This window comes from Falco naumanni, chromosome 1 (assembly GCF_017639655.2).
Source record: "Falco naumanni isolate bFalNau1 chromosome 1, bFalNau1.pat, whole genome shotgun sequence".
Taxonomy (NCBI): Eukaryota; Metazoa; Chordata; class Aves; order Falconiformes; family Falconidae; genus Falco; species Falco naumanni.
This window is the reverse complement of record NC_054054.1, coordinates 65,728,729-65,751,503: the sequence shown is the minus strand read 5'-3', so window position 1 is coordinate 65,751,503 and position 22,775 is coordinate 65,728,729. Positions and strand designations below refer to the sequence as shown.

General features: G+C 43.9%; 1 protein-coding gene across 10 annotated transcripts in view; it reads left to right on the top strand.

The window, feature by feature from the left end:
• Positions 1–22,775, top strand: part of EPHA5 (EPH receptor A5) — a 210,644-nt gene that overhangs the window by 104,502 nt on the left and 83,367 nt on the right. For 6 of the 10 annotated variants that reach the window (XM_040597085.1, XM_040597059.1, XM_040597080.1 and 3 more), the window contains exons 4-5: positions 13,925–14,080; positions 19,847–20,182. The exons of 2 other annotated variants lie outside the window; for them this stretch is intronic. In XM_040597085.1, the coding sequence (XP_040453019.1) occupies positions 13,925–14,080; positions 19,847–20,182 (492 nt within the window). The remainder of the gene's footprint in view (positions 1–13,924; positions 14,081–19,846; positions 20,183–22,775) is intronic. 2 more of the 10 variants (XM_040597096.1, XM_040597103.1) reach the window with 1 other exon arrangement.

Sequence of the window (22,775 nt, the reverse complement as noted above, 5' to 3'; positions counted from 1 at the left end):
AAGGGGTTTTTACATCATGAATAACAGTGATAGAGGGGTCAGCAATTTACCTACATCAGTGGAGATTACTGGGTTTGGGGCCATAATTGTAAGCACTTCATGGCTTCAGTAATACATATTTTCTACCTCGGTGGAGCAGCAATGGAAGGAGGGGGCATGACTGACTCTGCTCAGCCGACATCTCATTTCACCGCTTTACGCCAGAGGTGATGTCCAGGGATGCTGTGAAGGTGCGCAACTAGTTGGGGGTGTCTGTCTGGGATGGGTTTTGACACAAATATTTTCCCAGCCTTCCTTTTTTTTAGGATGGCAGGTCATTCGCAGACCCGCCTGGTGGCTGGGACCGAGTTTGGTGGCTTCAGCGCTGTCTGGCCCAGCTCTCGGGCTTATGGTTTGGTACCGCTCCCAGACTGAGCTGTAGGTTGCTTGATCTGTGCACGTGGTGGTGTGTACCCTCCTATAGCCATGGGGATGGCTGGTTGTGGTCCATCATTGCATTTGAACAGCACCTGGGGTGGTCCTGTGTGAGCTGGAGGTTGCCAGGGTGCAGGATGAGGGTTGTGGTCTCGTGTGTTTCAGACCATGAAAACTGTGTGTTGGGCTGCATGGCCAACGTTGCCTTTGAAGGGAGAGGGCAGGAAGACGATGGCTTTCTGCAGCCTGGTGTACCTGTGGCTTCAGCAGGTGTCATGCATCTTGGAGGAGGTGACAGCAAGCCGTTGCCTGTTCATGGCAGCACTGGTGTGGCTGATGCTGTGTGAGGTTCTGTAGTGACTTTGGCATGTGCTGAAAGGTACGGTCTGGCTAAAACCCCACCGCTTCAGCACCTTTGTTCTGGATTTTAACTCAGGTCATACATTTACTTTTCCTTTTAACCCAGTCTTGAAGACAGTCTTGCAGAGATGCAGGAATTGCCCAGACAACCAGAATCCCTTTGTTACCTTCACTCACCAGCCACTTACCTTAAATCTCTGAACTCTGATCACTGTCTTGTTGAAATGCAATGTTAATTTTCTGTTGGTTCATCTTTATAGCTAATTCTTACTGTATTTCACTGTAACCCATCCACATACTTCTGGTCTATCCAAAGTTCTTTGCAGGGAGAGACAAGCTCTGAAGGGTTCTAAATTCGGGGCTCCTTAAGCAGATCATATTCCTACATTATCTCTGGAAGAGACAGCTTAATCACCTTCTGCTTCTTTCCTCAAGCTGGAAAAGGGCAACTTTGGAAAGCAAAACTTCCTATTTAGATTTATCTTTAAATCTAATTTCTCATGAGCAAAGGAGAGCTTTTCTTTTGCTCTCTCTTTTTAAAAAAGAAGTAAGACCAGCCAAAAATATTCCTGTGGATTAGTGTAGTGTACAGTGATCCTGATACTTTCTCGAGCACTGGCCTTTTGTCTTCTTTCTCCTCTGCCTTCTATTTATATTATTCTTGGCCACCTTTCTTGAAGGAGCTATTGATTAAAGGATGCAAACTGCCTCAGATCCTGCATATCAAGCTGCTTTTTTTCGAGTTGCTCGGTATGTGAAGAGCATCCATTTTTGCACTGCAGTGCAGCTTTACCCAGATACCTGGTCTCTCCAGCTCTCGTTGTTGGTTGTTGTTTTGTTTGGTTTTTTTTTTCCTTTGCCCTTCCATACTGCTAAATGGACATCTTGTCAAATCCTGTTTGCACAGACTGACAGCTATAGAGGTTTTGGAGAAAAAGCCAGATCCCTGCACATATACCCTAACAAACGGAATCAAAATGTGAAGTCACAAGTGAAATATATCACTGTGCTTCCCTGTCAGATTTTGCTAATATCACCTGGGTAAATTGACAGAGGAACACCTGCAGCAAGTTAACCTATTTTTATTAGCACTTGTTTCACATATTTATATTTGGTTATGAATATAGGGACTGCTGGGGAGAAAGCTTTCAATTATTTCCTGGCAGGTTGAAATGCCCCCTGTTCTTCACGCCAAAAGACTGTCGGGGCAGTGAAGTCACTTTCGAATAGCACAGCAATTAATAAAGAAAGAAAAAATAATTTCACAGTCTGTTGTTAAATTAGCAATTCTTCAGAGTGTCTGGAGTTCCTGGCAGAATTAATATGCGCTATGAAGCCTTGGGCAGCCTCGGTGCATATCATTTACCCAGCAGCTGTAAGAGCAAAATGCAGAGATGAGGAGAGGTCCTCGACTGCAAGGGAAATACTGGAATTATCTGTCTAGTAATCATTCAGCAGCCTTGTTCACAAATAATCAAGAAACATTTGGATTTGGATTACATCCCTGGTTCTTTCAAGACAAAAGCAGCAGAAACAGTGGTTGGAAAATAATGTGTTAAGTAACGTGAGGGGGGGGAAAAAGGCAAGGAGCAACATATATTTGAGCAGAGAGAAGAAAGTATACACCAAAAGTGCAATAAATTTCCCTTGTATTTTATAGCAGCTTTTTGAAAATTGAATGCATCTGCATAAATAATGTAGCAACACATTTAATTGCAACTATTTGTTTTTAAATTTGGCTGGATGATGAGAGAATTTCTGTGCAGAATAATGAAACTTGTGGTTTTGCCACTTGGCACAACTTTAAAAAAAATAAATTGTGAATGCTGCTTCGTGTCATATAAGTGTCAGAGCCTCAGATGTTCCTGGCTGCTCTCTAGTACATCTGAAAAGAAACCACCATCCAGTAGTGCATCCATATGGAATCCATGCTGGATATTGGGGAGGCCAAGAGGTGACGAGGGGGAAAATATTACCAGTCCCTATTGAGTCAAGAAACTCCCATTTAGTTTTCCAGTGCAAAGTGTACCACTTCAAATAAAGGAATAAATACTGGGCTTTTTGCATTTGTCTTCTGATGGTTGAGCTGTTTGTGTTCGCATTTCCAGGCTTTCTTCTCAAGAAGGCTAGAAACCTCTTTTCTTTCTCTGTCTGGTTAGTTTTTTTTTTTAATGACAAGAGTGATTCTTCAGGTTCTCCTGTGGTCTTTACATTTCAGGGCTGCTGAGAAGGACAAGCAGCATCTTCCTGTGCCACCCTTGCCTGCTGGGTATCACAGGATAGATGCCACGATACTTGACAAGGGTTTGAAAACAAGTGTGGAAGAGGAGCTATGGGATGGTAAACTGTTGGGGGTGGTTGTGTATGAAACATAAGATGAGCAGGTTGCAATCTTTTCTTGCAAGGCTTAGGTACACCAAACCCAGGGTGCAATGCCCTTGTGTCCACACCAGCTGCTCCCCTTTCTCTCCACTCTCATCTTCTAGTCTCCCCTTGAACAAATTAAACGTGAATGGTCTGTAAAGCAAAAGTGTTGGATTTTTCTTCAAACTGCCTTAGGAAGACTGTTCAAGTTGATGCACTGTGAGGGTGCGGAGATGCAGCAGAAATTACAAATAAAGATAGTGCTGGGTTTCCAGGGCAAACAGGCTCATGCAGGCAATGTTTATTTCTTTGGATGTAGCTAGAGAGCAAGCTAAGCTGTATGTGAGCAGCAGTATCCCCTTGTAATAGTTTGAGAATTAAATCTCCATAAATCAAGCTCTGACAGATCAAAACCTTAAATAAAAAGCCTGTGAGAATGGCCAGCATCGCTGCTGCAAAGTGTGCTTCAGGGTGGTGCTTTATAGTATGGGGAAACGGATTTGGCAGGAAGGAGGGTTGTGATGAGGCTTCCTGTAGCAAGAGGGAAGGCAGCGTTTGCTTTTGCTTTGCTTTACTTCTTGCTTCACATATGAATTTCTGGAGCAATTGCATATGTCAAACAGCCATTTTGGGGCAAGAACAAAGCCCATGAGAAGAGGCAGTGGACAGGGATGCTAGTGGGATATCTTCCTCCTAAAAGTAGGATGATTTTGTCTCAGAAAAATACTGTTTATGGTCTGACAAAGAAAATATCTTCTCGGGATATAACTGCATTTTTTTTTTTCCTCTGGGGTTTTGGTGCTTTTCTGTCTGGTCTGGAGTCATGGCAGTTCTAGCTAGTTCACGGCAAGGATGGTCCATCTCCAGCATACTAAAGCCATCTGCCCAAATAGTTTTGAGAATGGCTCCAAAATCAGGAGGTTTAAAGTGTCAAGTTGTATTGATTTATCATGGATTTGAGCATATTTATTCATATGCAGCAAGTTTTCCTCCAGAAATGGGAGAGATTGTACTGAAGTAAATTACCTTGTTGTTGCAGGGCTGCAGGTTTGGAGCTCAAGGAAAAGCTCCCAGTATTGTCAGGCTGACGCGGGAAGAGCCATCAATACCTCAAGTTGCCCTTTGAGCTTGTTCCTAAAAAGGAGCTGTTCAATGGACTTACTCGGCAAGGCAGATGATCTGTGAAATGTTGCAGTGTCCATCTGACCCAAGAGTAGTTTAGTCAAATAATGTCAGTATTTTTATGTCTGGTTAATTAAACTGAAATCATGGAGTGCTGTATCTGCATGTGATGGGATAACTGCTTGATGCTTCTGCATTTTGTTGTGTGTGTGTAGCTTGCTCAGCTTTCCTCGTTAAATTTCTCAGGGTGTTAATACTTGCATGTCCTCCTTGCACACACCCTTTGATTTGTTGCCTCCTAGCTAAAGCCAAAGCATCTCATGGTATCAGGGCAGAATTTATCTTCGCAAGACCTGCATCTGTAACTACAAGCAGTGCGCTCCAATGCAAAAGCCCATGAGCATCTGTGGAAGGAGACATGACTGCAGGGAGGCATTCCCTAAGAGACATGTCTGCATTTCTTTCTATGCACCTCTAAGCCGCCTGCCCACCACATAGTTAGCTAGCATCTTAAATTTGCCAAACCCCCCCCCAAAAAAACCCACAAACACTTCCCCAAAGTAATTTTTATGTGCGTCTCATTTAGCACACTTAGTCCAGGCAACTCTGGATAAATCCTTCCTGTCTTTTTTTTTTTTTTTGGTCAGAAGGACTGTAAAAGATCCATCTCCATCGCTGTCTGATGGAATTTGAATAGATGTGTCTGAAGTGACATATGTTCAGCCATAAATTACAGAGGAACAATTTTAAAATAAATTGTCTGCAGCCAGTCCTACCAAATTTACTTCCAGAGATAGATGAACATAAAGCTAAAAGCAAACAAGCCCTTAAACATTTGATGCAGGGTTTGAAAGGATCCTTTTGTGTAGGTGTTAGCATCACTGTAGGTTGGTGGGATGATGCCTATTTTGGACCAAAGCAGTCAGTGGAGGACAAGCTGATGTTATACCACCTAGAAATCTTGCCCACACAAATGAAGTTAGGCAAGGTAGAGCCAACCAGGAGGAAATGTTTTAAGCATTTGTACTACTGTATTGCCCACATATGTACAGTCTATTAGTTCAAGCTAAAACCTTGAAATGTTGGTAGAGTAAACACACAGGACATAAATCATCAAAATAAATCCTCCCAGACGTCATATTTCTTAACCACAATGGGTTGCAACTGTCCAAACCACAGCATAATCAGACAAAGTTTCTTTCTTTGCTGTCTGGGCTCCAGATTCCTATGGCAGACTGAACCAGAGGACTAAACCCCATATATTGTAGTATTGTGCCAGCAAACATGCGCCTTTGAAGAACCATGTTTTCCAGGAGATTTTGCTGGCTGGTCTTTGCATTACTGTCCATAACATGTGTACGCAGATGGATATAGGGGGGTTTGGCTGCATCGTTTTCGAGTTTGATCCTGTCCCCTGTTGCCGTTAGGGATGATGCTTGTTATTGCTATTCAGTCAGCGCTGCTATCAAACTCAAGGGAGTTCTGCAGCTTGTCCATCAATCCTCCTCTCACTTAGTGTGCAATGCAGCTTGAATGTTTAAGTTACCATTCACATAACAAAGGATGACCTGAGGTGCGTGTCTTTGTGTGCAGAAACCCCCTAAACAGACTCTTGTGCCTCTTGGATTACGCGCAGAGCCAGGCAGCTCAAGTTATGTTTTTGAGCGTGCAGAAACAAATGTGTCCCTGCTGCCTTCTGTATCTGAAATCGTATTTTTCCCTTAGGTGCAACATTGTAAATCATCACTTCCTCTGTTTAAGAGAGTAAAATGATTTCAGTTTGTCTTCGTTAAAAGAAAAGAAAAGACAATAATTTAAGCGTAATTTAAGTACATCTTTGTCCTGCACCTTGGAGAACAACGTAAAGATACACAGATATATTTTTATAGACATAGAGATTTAGAGAGATAGATATTTTATAGCTGCAATAGGCAGAGATGCTGTAGTATCAGCATCCACACTGGGATGTGGACTCCCTTTTTTTATTGTAAGCCAGGTAGCTGGGGCTCAGTGAGGCCAGCTTGGATCTGTCCCTTGTAACCAGAGAGTGACGAGGACCACAGGTGCCACCTGGGCTGAGAGCTGAAGGAGCCCTTGTATGTGCTTGCAGGAGCACACGGTTGCTGGTAGCAGAAATTTGGGTTTGCTAAGAAAAGACACTTCATCCGAGCAGTAGATGGGATGTAGATTCTTTAGAAATGTACCAGTTTCTTCCAGGGTTTGTTGTTGTGGGTTTTTTTGAACAAGAAATTCTAGGGAAAAAAAAACACCCCAAAACCAAAGCATGCCCAGCTAACCCTGCCATCAACGTATCCAGTAGGAGCGCACTCACACAGGGCTGAGTGCTTTTGAAAAATCATCTGATTCCCCTAAAAACATTTATTTTCCATAGCTTGCTTGCCTTCTGCAAAATCAAACGCAAATGATAGCGCGGGTTTGCATATATGTCAGAATAAATCTACTTCCCTGCTCCTCTATCATGCTGCTGAGAGTTTTGGCTTGATTCAGGTTTTGCCTCGTTGATTGCTTCAAAATCGTCTTTAGAGCAAAGTCGGGATGTGCAGAAATATAGCCCATTAAGATCTTAATGTAATCATGAGCATTTTCAACTGCATTGTGTTCTAGGTATTTTTATGGCTTGCAAATGTAGATGACTTGGGAATTTGATGAATTTTTCAGAGTGATGCCATGTGATGAAGTTTTATACCATTTAGAAGAAACACATTAATGTCATTAGTGGCAGTTAATTCTTAGTTTTCCAGCAACTACGGTCATGTCATAAATTGCCGTGTGACAATTTAGTGAGTCACGTGGCAGAAAAAGGGGTATTTCAGAGGGAGGAGATGAAAGTACTGATTTATTTATATTCTAGTTTTCAAAGTTGTTTTGGTATTCAGAGCTAGAGCTGATTTCAGTGCAGAATGGAGGTAATTCAGCCTGAGTTAGCGTAAGGTTGGACAGAACAGCATCAAAAGACACCATTTTTTGTTAGAACCAAAGAAAAAACCTTGAAAGAGTATTTCCCACTTGAGATGCATGAATCTGCGTACATCCAAGGTAAGGGCAAAGTCTCTTTTGCCAAGGTACAAAGCCCTTAGATGCCCCACTTACCCAGCAAGCTCCAGGAACCCATTTAAAAGGACCTTTGGCAGGTCTTGGGCTACACCATTGGGTCTTGGAGTTTCCAAAGGATGCTGGCAAGTCTGCTGGATTCAAGCAAACTGGCAGGTTCAAATTGCTATGTTTTATTAGTGGATTTTTATTTAATTCCCTTCAAATCCCCAAGGCATGCTGCAGGAAGCAACGCAGTGCTATTGCAGAGAGACCAACCCTAAAGGAGATATAATCGGGGCATTTTACACATTCTTCTGTAGCTTTATAGCTTTGGCAGCAATTTTGGTATCGGCCTGCAGTTCAAGGAGAGCTGTTAAGGAGGGGCAGGATTAGCTCTTGGGAGCCTGCTTGTAAATTCTGTAGGAGGATGCTCGGTGGTGGGTTGCTGTAGTTCTTGAAATACTTTTTAGAAGAGCATGGAGATCATGTGTTTATATTGGTTGGGAAACATGGAGACAGCCTGCTGTGTTTTTTATTTTGTTTTTTCTTGTAATTAAAAGTGCATTTCAGGATCACAAGCCGAGGCTTGGAGCCACTCAGCGGTTTAATTGAGTCTGCGTTGTAAGGACCATACCTCTCTATACCTTTCTTTAGGTTTTGGTTGCATCTAAGAGGCAGCAGCCCCCTCTTCTCTGTGCAAACGCTTCAAAGCGTGGCAGCTCCGGAGATAAGAACAGGGGTTGTTTTATTTGCAGCTTGGTTTTGCTTAAATCCTTCATCTCTCAAGGCATATTCCCCGTGCTGGAGCGATGTGCTGATGAAGGCGGAGTTGATGTGTTCTACCTGCTGGACACACACACCCCCCGCCTGTCCTCCTTGTGTTTCAGCAGAGGGCTGTCTTGGTGTGGTTGGTAGGTCCGTCCGTGGGGCAGAGAGTTTTATGCTGCGGTTGCTTCTAAAAGCTGTGGTAATTTGTGCTGTGTCCCCCTGCCCGAGGAAGTTTGCAGTCTGAAAGGGAAAATGGGACTAAAGGAGAGGAAGGAGGAGCAAAGAGAGGGGTTGTAGTTTGAGGAGGAAACATCAGTTTCAGCGGATAACCTGTGCTCCATCTAGACTAGTCATCCTTATCTTCATTCATTTTTGTTACATTCTGTCAGTTAGCTTTATTTATGGATTAGTGCCACTGCCTTATCAGTTATATTTGTGGTTTCTGATTACTGTGGAGACTAATTCAATGCTCTGCAAGGGAGGCAGTGTAATTCCTGTTAGAGCTTTATTTTCTGGGATATGTGAAAGCTTGCTTTGCTGATCCTAAGCACTTAAGTACTGTGAGTTTATCCTTCCTGCATCATGAGAGTGTGAAAGGAGTAATAGGTTGGACCTTTTTTATATCTCCTGGGGTTTCAGGTCTTAAAAGGTTGTGTTTCCTAGCTTTTCTCTCTCCAGGGACAAAACTGGAATTCCCACTAATATTACTTGGGTGGATTTACCAATGTAGCCACATACGTGGCTGTGGATATGGAGACCCTCAGAGGTGGTCCTTGCTTTCAGCACTTGTTGCCTGGGGCTGGTGTGGCATCGAAGGCGTGGGGCAGCTGGAGACAAGCAGAGCCCTACCTGTTGGATGCAGCTGCGAATCATTTGATGTTCAGGCTTGCAAAAAATAATCTGTCAAGTAGTCCCAGATGTTTGATGTTATTGGCTTGTTCTGCTGGCTTCCACCCCCACCGTACTCATTGTTTCCAGTATTGATATAGCACATAAAGTTCAGCAGATCATTTGGAGAGGCCAGTTTTCATTGTAAGATGACCAGTGATTCCTTAGCCATATACCCATGTTCCAAGAGCCAGTTTCTCTCAGCACGGTTCTTGTGGGCTCCTGTCTGCAAGGTATGAAGCCAGTGTCTAATTTGATCGCTGCTGGTTTAAGGGATCAGCTCACACCATTGCTGTCCTTAGAGGCTCTTGCTGCTGTCCATCATCGCAGCCATCTCTCTCTGGCCCATCCTGAAGTGCACAAGCAAGAGACTGCACAGACGTTAATGCTCCATGCCTACAGTATTTTGTGGTTGCTACTAAAAATAAAAAGAGTGAAATTAATTTGCTAATAATGGATGTGTTACTAACAGAAATACATCCCACTTCTACCTAACGCCAGCAGGTTGTTTATGGCATATTTGCAGTGTCTAGTCTATTATTTTTTTCTAGCAACCAATTTAATTAAAAGACTATTTTCACACATCACTGGCTGTTAATCAGTAAAAGTGTTATCAGTTTTAATATTAGGAACAAAGAAGCAGGTATCAAAGCTTAAAAGTTTATTTCATTTCTTTTCAGCTGGCTTGCAGCAGATTATGAGTCGTCTTAGGCTCATCTTGTTTCTCTTCCTTTTCCCACCCCCTTGAAAAGAGATAGCACCATTATGTCTGTGACCATACCGTACTAGTTACATATCCTTCCAAGAGCTGTTGAATTAGAAATATTGAAATAGGAATATAAGAAGTCTAAAATAAGATTTAATTAGAAATTAAACCCCAGACACCCATATAATTTTAAATAAAGTAATTCTTTATTTATGATAGATAAAATATACTTCATTAAGAAGTTGTAAGGTTGACTGTCGGAAGAGGAATGGTAAGATATAGACCAGAACCCAAGGTACATGCAAGGTAAGCTGTTCATGGCCCTGTTCTGCTCTGAATCGAGTTTCCAAAATATCTGAGACACTGGCCATCAGTGGCAGAAAAATGACACGGTACCAGCTCCTGCATTTGGTTTTTGATCTCAGCCAAGGCTGTACCCATCTGGCTACCGTGATACCTGCTCTGCAGTGTGGAGGCATAAAATGTTCCTGGCTTAGCTTTAATCTAACAGCATCCATTTCATCACAGCATCCTGTTTATTAGAGGATTGCTACTTGAACCATCTCACCAGCTGTCCTCTCCTTTGTGGTGTTGTCCTGGTTTTGGCTGGGATGGAGTTAATTTTCTTGCTGATGCAGTGCTGAGATTTGGATTTGATGTGAGGACAGTGTTGATAGCACACTGATGTTTTTAGTTGTTGCTGGTGATGTTTATTATACTAAGTCAAGGACTTTTCAGCTTCTCAGGCCCTTCCAGTGTGAGGGCTGGAGGGGCACAAGAAGCTGGGAGGGGACACAGCCGGGACAGCTGACCCCAACTGGCCAAAGTGATATTCCATATCGTATGATGTCGTGCTCAATATATAAACTTTGAGAGGTTAGCCAGGGAGGGTGATGGCTGCCTGGGGACTGGCTGGGCATCAGTCAGTGGGTGGTGAGCAGTTGTATTGAGAACCACTTGATTTTTTTCCCTTGAGTTTTGTTTCTCTTTTTGTTATCTCCCTTTTCATTTCAATTAGTAGTAGTAGTAGCAGCAGCATTATATTTTACTTTTATTTCAGTTATTAAACTGTTCTTATCTCAGCCTGTGGGGTTTACCTTTTCTCAATTCTCCTTCCCATCTCAGCAGTGGGGGCAGTGAGCCAGCAGCTGTGTGGTATTCAGTTGCTGGCTGGGGTAAACCATGATAGTCATGTACAAAGCAAACACAAAGGAAAGGTACAGAGAAAAGCGTTATAATAGATACTAGTAATGCCTGAAACACCCACGCAACTACAGCTGCTTCTGTCCCTGAGCATGGTAGCGTGAGTGTAATTTCCATCAGGAGTGGTCCCCAGGCTGCTGGTCACAAGAGGCTGGAGGGCTGTTCTGGGGGAGCCCTGCAAACCCTTTTCTGTCCTCCTCAAAGCATCTGCTACAGGGTACACCACCGCTTCCTGTGGCAATTCTTGCATTTATTTTTATTTTCTGTCTTCCCTTTTCTTCCATGTCCCATCTTCTGTCCCTGAATTCTTCCTTTCTAATCGACACAAGAGTATTTCACTTAGATAAGACAGCACGTTGCTCTGCTGGCTGTTTGTTGTAAAGACTCGTGTTGAAATCTTCAGTGTAATTGAATGCTCTTGAATGTTCCTCCTTACTCCTTTTGGATAGAGAAGGGACCTGCCTGACCCATGGGAGCCTGCAGATTATACAAAAATTGGTCCAGTTCAGTTTTATTTCACATCTCTCATTAAAACATGGGTTATTGGTGTTGTACATCTGTTGGCTCGGTACTTATTCATGAAAACCAGACATTCCCTTTGAGCTGAGCTACGTATCATACCGTCATTAACAAGCTGCACCTCGTTGAAAATCTGTCAAGGAAAACTGACTTATTTTGCATTTGCTGCTTTGAACAAAATAGAAGCACGGTAAACTCTTGTGCCGTAATGATTTTCTGTCTGTCTTGATGGGACATAATGAGATAAATTCCAGTCCTTTTTTGAAGGCTAATTACATCGAGTACACACTAGACATGGGCTGCCCTTGTTATTTTTGTGCTTTCATTTCCCCATCTCTATTGTCTGCGTGTGCAAGTGAGTTTGATTTGGCTTTGAAATACAAACTGTAGGTTAGAGAGGAGCCATTTGGTGGTCTTCTCTCTCAGAAGGCTCTCCAGAGATTGTTTAACAAGTCCTTGCTGTAGGTAGGGCAGCATTTGAAGGTGATTGTGGAGTAAATAAAATAGCTTAACTCTGTGCTAGAAACTGAGGAATGTGCCATACAGCATAAGAGCAGCTCATGGCAACTGTGCTAACAGCCATCAAGAATAAATTCAGCCCTAAGTCTGTTCACCAGTCCTGGTGTATCGACACAAAGCAGATGAGCTGCATCCTGCAGAGCTCACAACCTAGGTATGGAGCACTAGCTGGATGATAAGCAATTTTGGAAATTGGATTTTTAAAACCTGGAAATACCTCCAGTCCCACTAGTTGTTCTCTGCCTGTCTTGTGGGAAGAAGAGGGAACTGGGGGCAGGTGTGGGAGGGTGCCCGGTTCGGACAGGTCAGCAGGGATGCTGGAGATTACCGTCCCCTAGAGAAAGCAGATGCATGATGGAGAGCTGGCAGCCTGTGGTGGGCTTGGGAACTGCTTCGTGGTTGCATGGCGCTTGCTGTAGGAGCTGCGTGATCCAGGCAAGACTGGAGGTGGGGCCTGAGGGAGGTATATTGGATGCTCTTGGATCACACCTGTTTAGATGCATGAGCGGTCTTTGTCATCAGAGACTTACTGGTTGGCTCTAGGAGTCAGGAGCTGATGTGCAAGTGTCTCACCTTTGGTGAGGAAGCTGGTGACGTAAAAGGAAACATGTCGAGAGAGTTTCTCTGGTACTGCAGGAAGCAGAGCCAACTTCAGAGGCAGTTGTCCTAGTTGGTCCATCAGAGGAAAAGGGATCACTAGTCAAAACATACTTTATCTACAGTGAAGATGAATTGTGTCGTCACTGGCTGAGTTTTAGCACATGACCTTCATGCTATGATTGTCTGGAACATTCCTGATGGGTTAATATTAATGCTTCTGCTGTGAGCTTGCTTTCTTTGCAAACTAATTACAACTGGAAAGTTGGAATGCAGATGGAAGGGCTCTGGGATTTCCAGGTAATATCTGTAAGTCTGATAGCAGACCTGTGTATCGTTGGTATCATACTGGACAGAATTATTTTAGAGCATATCTGAAGGGAAAAAAAAGCAGCACTTTGGAGATGCTTCAACATGTCTCTGTATCTGTGCTTTTTGAGACAAACAGAAAATCAGCTTTTCCTCCTTTTGCTAACTTTGGGTTTGTAATTCCACATGTAATGCTATGATTACAGGGCCAGCTGTCTTTTCCCTAAAGCTGGGGTGGATACCTGCAAATCTGTGGTTGTCAGTGCTTCTGATCGAGTGTGCACATGCAGGTGAAATGCAGAGTGCTTTGCTTAGGTGAAAGAGCACTTGTTTCAGGAGGCTGGAAACAAGATATTACTTTATTCACCTCAAATTGCTTACAAAAAAAAAAAAAAAGAGTCCCCACACTACCCTTAGCCATGTATTATATTTGCATGAACAAAAATAGCTCATGTATCAAGTCTCTGTGCCTTGTCATGTATATATATTGGAGCTGGAAGGATATCTTGTATGGCGAGCATGCCTGGTTCAGGACATACCCAGAGTAGTCTGCCTTATATGGAGCACTTGAAAATTCATTACAGGTTTGCAGGGGAAAAGACCCTAGGGAAGCAGCCTTATCACAATGTCTTAAAGCTGTCAATCTTGAGATCCCCTCCACCACTGTGTTGCTATTTGTTTGCTGAGACATTGATTTCTGGGTGTAGAACATCTTAAAATGGAAACCATCAGATGTATTTTACCTGTGTTTCTAAGAACAAATGAAAAAAAAAAAAAAACAAACACAACGATGTTTTCTAAAGCAGAGCCCAAAAGATGTTACCTCTAACACATTCAGTGCATTCAAAAGGAAATAAATACCCAGCAAAGGTAGATGCTAGGGGGGAAAAATAATCAACATCTTCTCATTCTCTTTTTATGCAGATATTAAGTATGCACTGTCTGTTAGTGGCATAGACTGTTTTAAAATATGCAAACCAAATAGCTCATGAGTGTTTATCTGTTTTCTAGCTGAAGATATGTTGGGGTTTTTTAAAAAGAAAATGTGAAGAGACTAATTTTATGATGGAAGAGCTTAGCTTGTGGTTCTTCTTTTCACAGTATGCAGACCTGGGTTCTTCAAAGCTTCACCCCACAGTCCATCCTGCAGCAAATGTCCCCCTCACAGCTACACGCTTGATGAAGCATCCACATCTTGCCTGTGTGAAGAACACTATTTTAGGAAGGAATCAGACCCACCTTCAATGGCCTGTACAAGTAAGCATGTGCTTATAGGGTTGCATTTAATCCTTTCAAGCTGTTCCTGTACTGTGACTAGGCATTATGATCCTAAATAATGTGCTTTTACAGGCTCTGGTCTGGAGTCTGAACTAGTCTTGACACACTCGTAATGTCACTGGCTTTGTCCACTGTACCCATGGTTACACGAGAACGGACCTTTTGAAGCCTTTTGCTTCAAAAGCTGGCATTAAACCCGTGAAGCATTTTTGTAACAAATGTAACCGATGCTCCATCTCTTGCCGCCTGCTTATGGGTGGACTCAGCCAGCAGCATGGCGTTTAAACATCCGCATCGGTGCATGCGTGGGTACCAGTGTGGGGGCTGCACACAGAGGAGACCGTGGGTTGCACTTGTCAGCGGCAGACACGGACAGAGTCCGCGTGGTCCTGCTTAGTACCATTTCTTAGCTTGTTTTCAGTAGACAAGCAGGGAGAGAGCCCTACCTTTCCTATCTGCCTGGAGACAGTCATTCTTCAAGGTAGCCTCAAAACTCTGCAATGGAAACTGCTTCTCCAAACCTGCAGTAAAAACGTAGAGCTTATCCCCTTGGTGTAGGGGGAGGTAGTATAACAAGCAAATTGGGGTACTGGGAGTCCAAGGTTTAGTCGGTGGAATCAGAATTACTCATTTCGCCCTATTCCTGCCATCTTTGAGCTATCCTGTGAGCTGTACCTTGAAATTTTTTGTTCAGCTTATGTTTCAGATACTTAGGGTCACAATTTGCATGCCCCCAGCTAGTCCCACCGAGTTTAGCACAGACCCCAAGTTTTTGCTGAGCTGGGTTTTCATGCTCTGAATGTGATTCGTGCAGTGCAAAAGTGGTTAAAAAAGACCGAAGAGGAGCTGAACTACTGAGCAGGAGCAGGTAGAACTTCCAAGGAACTTAAGTCATGGAGGAAAAAGTAGGTTTATGAATCCATGCATGCTCAGAGCCACTGGGCAATGGTGTGGAGGTGACTTCCATACTGTTTCCTTGCATAATGCAGGTGTGGCTTTGGGCATGGTAGTGGCTTTTTGTGCCTCCATCCAAGTGAATACAGATGTCCTTTCTAGCTTCTCAAGTTTGCACTTCAAAAAGTGAAAGAAAAAGTTGGAGAGATGTTCTCACAAAGGAAATTGCCCTCGGCAGGTCTTTGCTTGCCCGCAGGAGGCACTCGGAGCAGAATCTGGGTCCTTGAACTCTGCATTTGCTTTTCTCTAGCCAAAGGAGCGTGAATCACGTGGCTGTTGGAAGGTGTGCTGCAGGGAAGGAGAAGACCGCCTTAGGCAGCGTATCAGTAGCTGGTGTTGTCAGATCAAAGTGATCTGGGGGGGCAAGTCATGCAAGCACTTCTCACTTTAATAAACACATATGCCATTGTGTTTTGGAGTGGTAGCTAGGGTGGGTTACAGCATGAAAAAAATTGATACCAGGGCTTCTTGATGTCCATTGTGCCCCTTGGCCTGATTTAAAAAACATAGGTAAATGAGGGACGATAAGGTGCAGCAGGGTATTTCAAAATGGGAATGGAGAGGAGTACTCTGAGCTCTGGAAACACACACAAAATTGGCCTTTCTGTGCAAGCAGAATCAAAGCCAGGGACTGGTGCAGAGTTATGCCAGGCTGCCAGTGTCCACAGTGTTGCTGTCACTTCTCAGGATGGATGGATACGCTTCCAGTCCGTCCTGCTGGTGAATTAGCACAGGGAAGGAGCTGCCATCCCTGAGGAAGAGGTTTATGCATGTCTGCGACCTGAGCACGGGGCAGAATTTCCAGAGGCACACAAGCAGGCTTGGTGACCTGCTCATGTTAAAAAGAAATGAAATTCCAATGCCTGTCTCCACCAGATTTCTGGTGCAATTTGAATCCTGTACATAAAGACTATGATTTCTGATTCTGCAAATACCATGGGATTTTCTTTTTATCTTTGGGGGTTTTACGCTTACTTGTTCGGGTTTTTTTAAAGTTTGTTTGGGGGTTTTAATGTTTGGATGGGTTTGATTCTGGGTTTTGGTGGTGTTTTTTTTTGTTTGTTTTGTTTTGTTTTGAAAGCTTACTACTATAAGCTAGTTTAAAGTGCAGGCACGGTGCCTGAAGCTGTATGAGGATATGGCTTGGCAGAGTACCGAGTGCTTCTGGGGCAGGTGAGAGGTTTAATGCTGACCAAGGCACTGCTCAGTTTCTGACACCCACTGCGAACCCCAGGGCAGCAGTTGAGGATGTTGCAGCAACTCTGCTGGCATTCACTGTTACTACCCCAAAAGCGGGATGGATCGTCTGGGCCTTCTTTGTGTGCTTCAGTCACCCTTGCTTTCCCTGTGCATCCTTTCTTGGGATCTAATCCATATGTATTTGTGCTGAAGGTGATGAGGAAGGGCCCCTGTGCTACCCTAGCTCAGCTGCAGGGGTAGTACATTTTGGAAGGGGCAGTAAAGAGTAGGTAGCAACACTAGTGTTTTAAACCAGTCCAATTAGATCTGGAAGGGAACATCACATTGTGAACTGAAACACAAGCAAGACAGACTTGAGTCATGATTGGTAGAAAAATATTGCAAGTTTTTGATATGTTTTTATTATTTATTACAGCAGAAGTTAATAATATTCATAGGATTCCCTCAACTTGAATCTCTTTAATTTTAGAGAATACATCAATGTCTGGTTTTAGGTCTACACCTGCCAAGTCCCCTTGCCAGTTGGGATAGCTGTAAAATCACATTTTCCTAATTTAAAGCGAATGCTTTTCAGTCCCAAGCCGCATGAGTCTCACCACCACCACCAGCATCACTGAAGAAAACTAACTGCTACACCACTGTCAACTGCTCAGTTAAGAGTGTGTGTATGTTAGATAAATATATTTTGATTTTTCCAGTTCCTTAAGCATGTTTTATAAGTAATGATTGGTAATTTTGAAATTAATAGTGCTGTGATGCAGTCTGAAATAATTGTTGCCCTCAGCCAAAAAATGTTCGGTCTTGATGGGCGTTTGAGAATGCTCGTAATATTGTTATGTATCTTCCAGGAAGTAATTGTGCTTTATTTCTCCTTAACTAAGTAATCCTAGCGTCAGTTCCTTGCACAGCATCTCTTTAAAATGAAAACATAGTTACACCCTTTTTTTCACCCTCCCATCTCTCACAAGTAACCCTACTGCTGTTCAGAGCATACTGGGGAAATATTTTTAATAGTATGACATGTGGGACAAACTGAAGATTTTATAATATTTATTGTAATATTCTACTGGAGAAAAGCTTATAGTTGACTTTGAGTGCGTACATATATATATATATGTATATAAATTGTATCTCAAGGATAATTTGTCTCTCAGGTTATACCTTTAAAATATGTGCATCAGCAAACAAGAGATTTGCTGTCCCTCAAGAAAAGTATCTTTGTCTTCAGAAAGTATTTGCCTCTGGTCAGTAAATTGTGATGCAGAAGGGGTGAATTCTACCTAGTTAGGGTGTAAAGTAGCAAATTATAAAAGAAATATATATATATATGTATATGGGGAAAAAAAAAAGTCAGTAGACTGAAACCTTTGTCCTTGACAAAAGGAGGTTGGCAATTAAAACAGACTTTCTTAGCAGACCTAGCCCCAACTCCCCCCCACACCACACACACACCCCGCCAAAGGTAAAACCGTTTTTTTCTCCCAGCTGTGATTTATCAAAGTTTTACCCAAGTGAGGTTTCAGGATTCCTCAAGTAGGTCTGTAGACTACTGAAGACCTTTCTCTAAGCCCCTGTGAGAATCCCTGTGAGAATGTTAGTTTTATAGGTTATGAAGTCCCACTAGCTTCAAAGCACGTGCACTGAAGTTGATGTTTTTACTCCTTCAAGAAGAGCAGCTGACTCTTCTGTACAAAGCAAGTAAAAACCTCTGGTGATGTTGCCAAAGTAAATTGCCTAGTAAATGTTTCTTGTCCCAGAGTTCTTTATTTTGTCCTAGAGTACTGGTAGCAGTAGAAGGGCATTCATCCAGTAGAAGAAAACATAGGGCAACTTAACCGGTAAAAAAACACATGTTAAAAAAACCCCTGCAACGCCAGTTATTAATTTTGTAGTTTCTTTATGTCAGTATGACAGTGCAGAAAATAGTCCTGACTTAGGCTGTACCTTGGTGTCGTTAGCTAAATAGCACTGTGTCCCGGTGGTGCAGGGGGGTTCTCCTCATACGCAGTGGTTTGAAATGTTCACAGAACAAAACAAAGTTGATCTGCCGTTTCTTAAACTAACTTAGCTTTTGTCTTCAATGCTTTTCCCCTGAAGAAAAAAAAAAATTGGGATTATTTATTTCCTCTGGCAGCAGGTTTCTCATTGAATCGGAACAGCTTGAGTCGAAATCACGATAACGTTTTATCGGTGTTACCAGTTTTATAGACTTAAAGGGGAGTAGGAAAGGGAAATAGAGGAAAATGCTTCTGGTTTATAAGGTAATTTCATTTTTGCAACGCTGCCCGTTTTAAATAACGAATTTAAAATAACAAGTTTAATTATCACAACAAAATGAGAAGACGACAGCTTAAAACAGGCTGTTAAATTCATACAGGTTCCTAGCTGGTGGAGCTACTTGTTGGGCTCTTTTCAAGGAACTGCTCATGGGTTTTGACAGCTTCATTCAAACTACAGGGGAGTGTGTTACCTTCCCTCCTCTACCTCCCTTGGAAAAATCCCAGCCTTTGCTGTATAGCTTCTGGTGGTGCTGTGGCTAAAATCCATCCCGGCTTGCTTTGTTAATTTTTTCCCTTTCTTCCTCGTTCATTAGCTTTCCCTGAATGTAAAACTTGTGGATCTCATGTATGAGATTCTTGCTTGTCCTTTTGCATTGTCTTCAGGGTGTATCTGCAGCTTACCCTTCATCTCCAACACAAGCCTGTTAAACATAAAAAGCTTCCAGCACCTTCTGCAAGTAAGCAGTCCTGAAGGTATCTCCTTTCCCAGCAGGACAAAGGAAAACAGCTCGCCTTTTACAGGAGCTCTGGTACCTCTGCAGCAGCTGTTCCTCCTTGGATAGCCTTGCCAGCACCACATTGCTATCCTGAGTGGGGAGGCTTGGCGAAATAAGCAAGCACAGTGTGGCTAACCAACTGTGATACAGCTTGGCAGGGGCCAAGAAGGCTGCCACTGAGTATCTGGATACAGCCATGTTTCCAGTGGCCCATGTAGATCACCATCTGCTTTGGGCTACATTTGAGTGTCTTGCTTAAATGTGATTTGGATGCCCAAGCTTAGGTTTCACAGTTGCCAAGTAGCTGATGGGGGAAGACGGGTGCACGCGGAGGAAAGATTTGGTGTCTGAGTTGAGTACCTAAGTAATGTGAGTATCCCAGCACGTGTCGTTTTTTAGGACCTAGGGCTAGTAATATAGGGGCAGCGGGGTGAGGAGGGGGAATCTTGACCCTGGTGAAGATGACAGTGACTTGGGCAGAGCAAGGATTTGCAGCTCCCTTTGCAGGAAGAGCAAGGAGAGCAGCAGAGGCCATGGCCGAGGGTGGAGCGCTTCTCATGTTGGCTTTGAGCCAGCCCCGTGTCTTGTCCTCCTGTGCAGGTGGCTGCATCCCAGTACAGACCCTTTGAGGTGAGGTGGGAGAGCTCAAAAAAAATCTCCGTTTTCCCAGTTCTTCAGGTGCTGCTGCAACCGGTTCCCATGTACTTTCTGGCACGTGAGCAATGGGGCACCTCTTTTCAGCCTAGAGGGTAGTAGAGAGTAGGATGACTGATAATACTGTTTTTACCATGTGTTTTTCTCACTTTACAAACCAGGACCCCCCTCTGCTCCTCGGAGTGCCATCTCAAATGTTAACGAGACTAGTGTCTTTCTGGAATGGATTCCTCCTGCTGATACTGGTGGAAGGAAAGATGTGTCTTATTATATTGCATGCAAGAAGTGCAGCTCACACTCAGGTCTGTGTGAGGCGTGTGGCAGTCATGTCAGGTACCTCCCCCAGCAAACCGGCTTGAAAAACACCTCTGTCATGATGGTGGATCTGCTTGCTCATACGAACTATACCTTTGAAATTGAGGCAGTGAATGGAGTGTCCGACCAGAACCCCGGAGTCCGGCAGTTTGTGTCTGTAAATGTAACCACAAACCAGGCAGGTAAGTGGATCTTCAACCTGGGGAAATGTCTGGGGTGGGAGCCCAAGCCAGTCAGACCCGGTGCAGACCTCCCTTTGAAATGGGTGGAACCCCAGCGTGGAGGGCTGGACTGTGGCCTTTTCAAATATGTATGTGGGGGTGGTTGTGTCTCATAGGTTATAATTACTGCAGTCTTCAGCATGTTTCCTTCCAGCAGGACATGCTTAGAATTTCTGGCTTTTTCCTTTTACACTAAGCTGCTTGGAGGTCCCTCCACTTCTTTGCATTTTGATGTATCCACCCACTGAACCAGAAGGAAAACAGTTGCCTCTCCTGTTGGGAAAGGGAAATTTCTAGGAGTTCATTTAGATTCCAAATGCCAGTGGTTAAAGTGCCCTAACTTCCCAGTTAGCCTAAGAAAATTGTTCTGAGTGGAAAATTGTTCTGAGTGGCTTTAGGAATTTTAATTCCTTTTCTGCACTGTGGTGCTAAAGTGACTGGATGCTCAGGCTGGTGAGACAGGGTACATTGCTACTGGTTCTCCAGCAAGGTAGGGCTGAGGTGTCATTGCATACTATGTCCTTCTTGGTTTTGCGCTGTACAGGCAAAGATCATGTAGACTGGTTTGTTCTTTTGTCCAGGGCTCAGATCTGTCTGCCCTTCCTTTTCCCAGTGGCTGAAAAGAGCTCTCACCTTGGAGTTGCTGCTGTCCCCTGCCATTTGGAGGTGTGATGGGAGGCAAAAACATGATTACATATCTATCCTTCTGTGCACATCAACACATCAGGCACATCACATGGCTTCTGTAAGCCCTGGAGACCTTCCTATCCTTCTCTTGTCCCTCGTGCTGTGTGTTTTAGGGTCTCTCCCTTTATCTACCTGGCTTGCTTGCTGCCGTTTAATTCAGGGCTCCCCAGTGGCACTTGTCTACTGTGGAGCCCTTCCAGGAAAGTGAACCAGTGGCATTTGGGATCATGAGGTCTGTGCTATCAGATCACCGGGTCCACCCTTTGCCTTCTCCTTACAGACAGGGCTCAGCCGGGAACCCCAGTGTGGTGTGCAGCAATAACAGCTAGATGGAGGTTAGCAGATCCTCACTGCAAAGCAGAAAAATGCTGGCTGGAGCAGGGCTGCGTGTCATTCCCGCTACCCAGGTGCACATGTGTGGGCTTGGCAGCCAGCAGCAAGAGAGTGCAATTGCATCGCACTTCATCAGATACATGTCCTGGTAATTAGACTAGATTGTTGAAGTGTTGGACAAATCATTCTGATATATCTCAAGGAGAGGAAATAAAGGCATGCCAGGGCTGCTGCTGATGGATGTGGCAGGAAATCTTCTGGAGGAACATCAGTGGGTGGCAGTATGACACCTGTAGAAGGCACCTGTTTAATGCAGATCAGTAGGTGTCAGGGTCCTAATGCTGTTTGCTGTTTTCCTGTTGTGAAGGCTGCTGCCAGTAACTCTGCTGTTGGATAAAGCATATTTTCCTTTTAGTGGGTTTGCATTAGTATTTAATGGCTAGCATCAAATTTTCCCTGATGTGCAGAGTTAAATCCACATAAACCTCAGTAAATGTAGCTGCATGGGAGGAGATGGTACATTGCTGATCCATGCAGACTTCAGGAAATGGTCCTGGTTTGCAAGTTATGTCCCAAACGCCTCGTAGCTGCAGCAGGATTTATTCATGTAACTGCCTTCCTGTGCATCAGGCCAGGAGTAAGCCCCTCGCACAGTTACCACCTCCAGCCTTGTACTGAAAGGTCTGTTTCAGGAAATGGTAGACCTGTGACAAACGTGGCTCATGCTAAGGACAAGCGGGAATGTGTACCTTCTGGTTCGGTCTCGCTGTTTACCCTGGTGGAGCTGCAATCAAGGGAGATAACAGGTCAAGCCATGAGTGTTTAATTCAGTGTGGTGTTGAAATCACATCTGTACGCTCTTGTGTTTGATTCAACAGGAGATTGAATCAAACCTTTGTCCAAAGCAAGGAGTGGTGACGGTATGTTGGCTCTCTGGCTGGTCCCACCACTGGTTCAGGAGGAGAAGCAGGCCTGTCTGCTGGAGCTGGAGCTCTAATAGCAAGCGTGCTTCCTAGCAATGTGTTGTTTTGGTACTCTCAGGGGTGATCATCAATTTTTCCATGCCAGAAATAAAGCAGCCACAGGGGGACTTTGGAAATAAGACTAGCCGCCAAGCATGGAAAGTGGTTATCTGTTTTCTTAAGCTGTCTCCAAAAAGTGTCCTTTGAGGAAAGTAATGGAGGTGTGCAGGTGGAGTGGTCCAAGCCTGGCCATGCCCAAACATGCTGGATATTTCTCTCTGAAAAAGCCTCACCTGCAGCTATCCTTTCCCAAATAAGAGTAGGCAGGGCACATGGGGCTTCAGGGAGTCTCAGCCCACTCATCTTCCCCCTGAAATTACCACCACAAGAGGCAGCTCTGCGGCCTCATCCTTTCCCTCACACAGTTTTTCTGATGGTGTGATTATATTTTTATGAAGGCTGGCGTAATGAGGTTGAGTCACTAAAAGTAGTGACACAAGGCCAACTACAGCAGTAGGAGAAATCCTGCTACAAGAACTGCTGGCTGTGGAAAATGGAAAAGTGGCATGCTG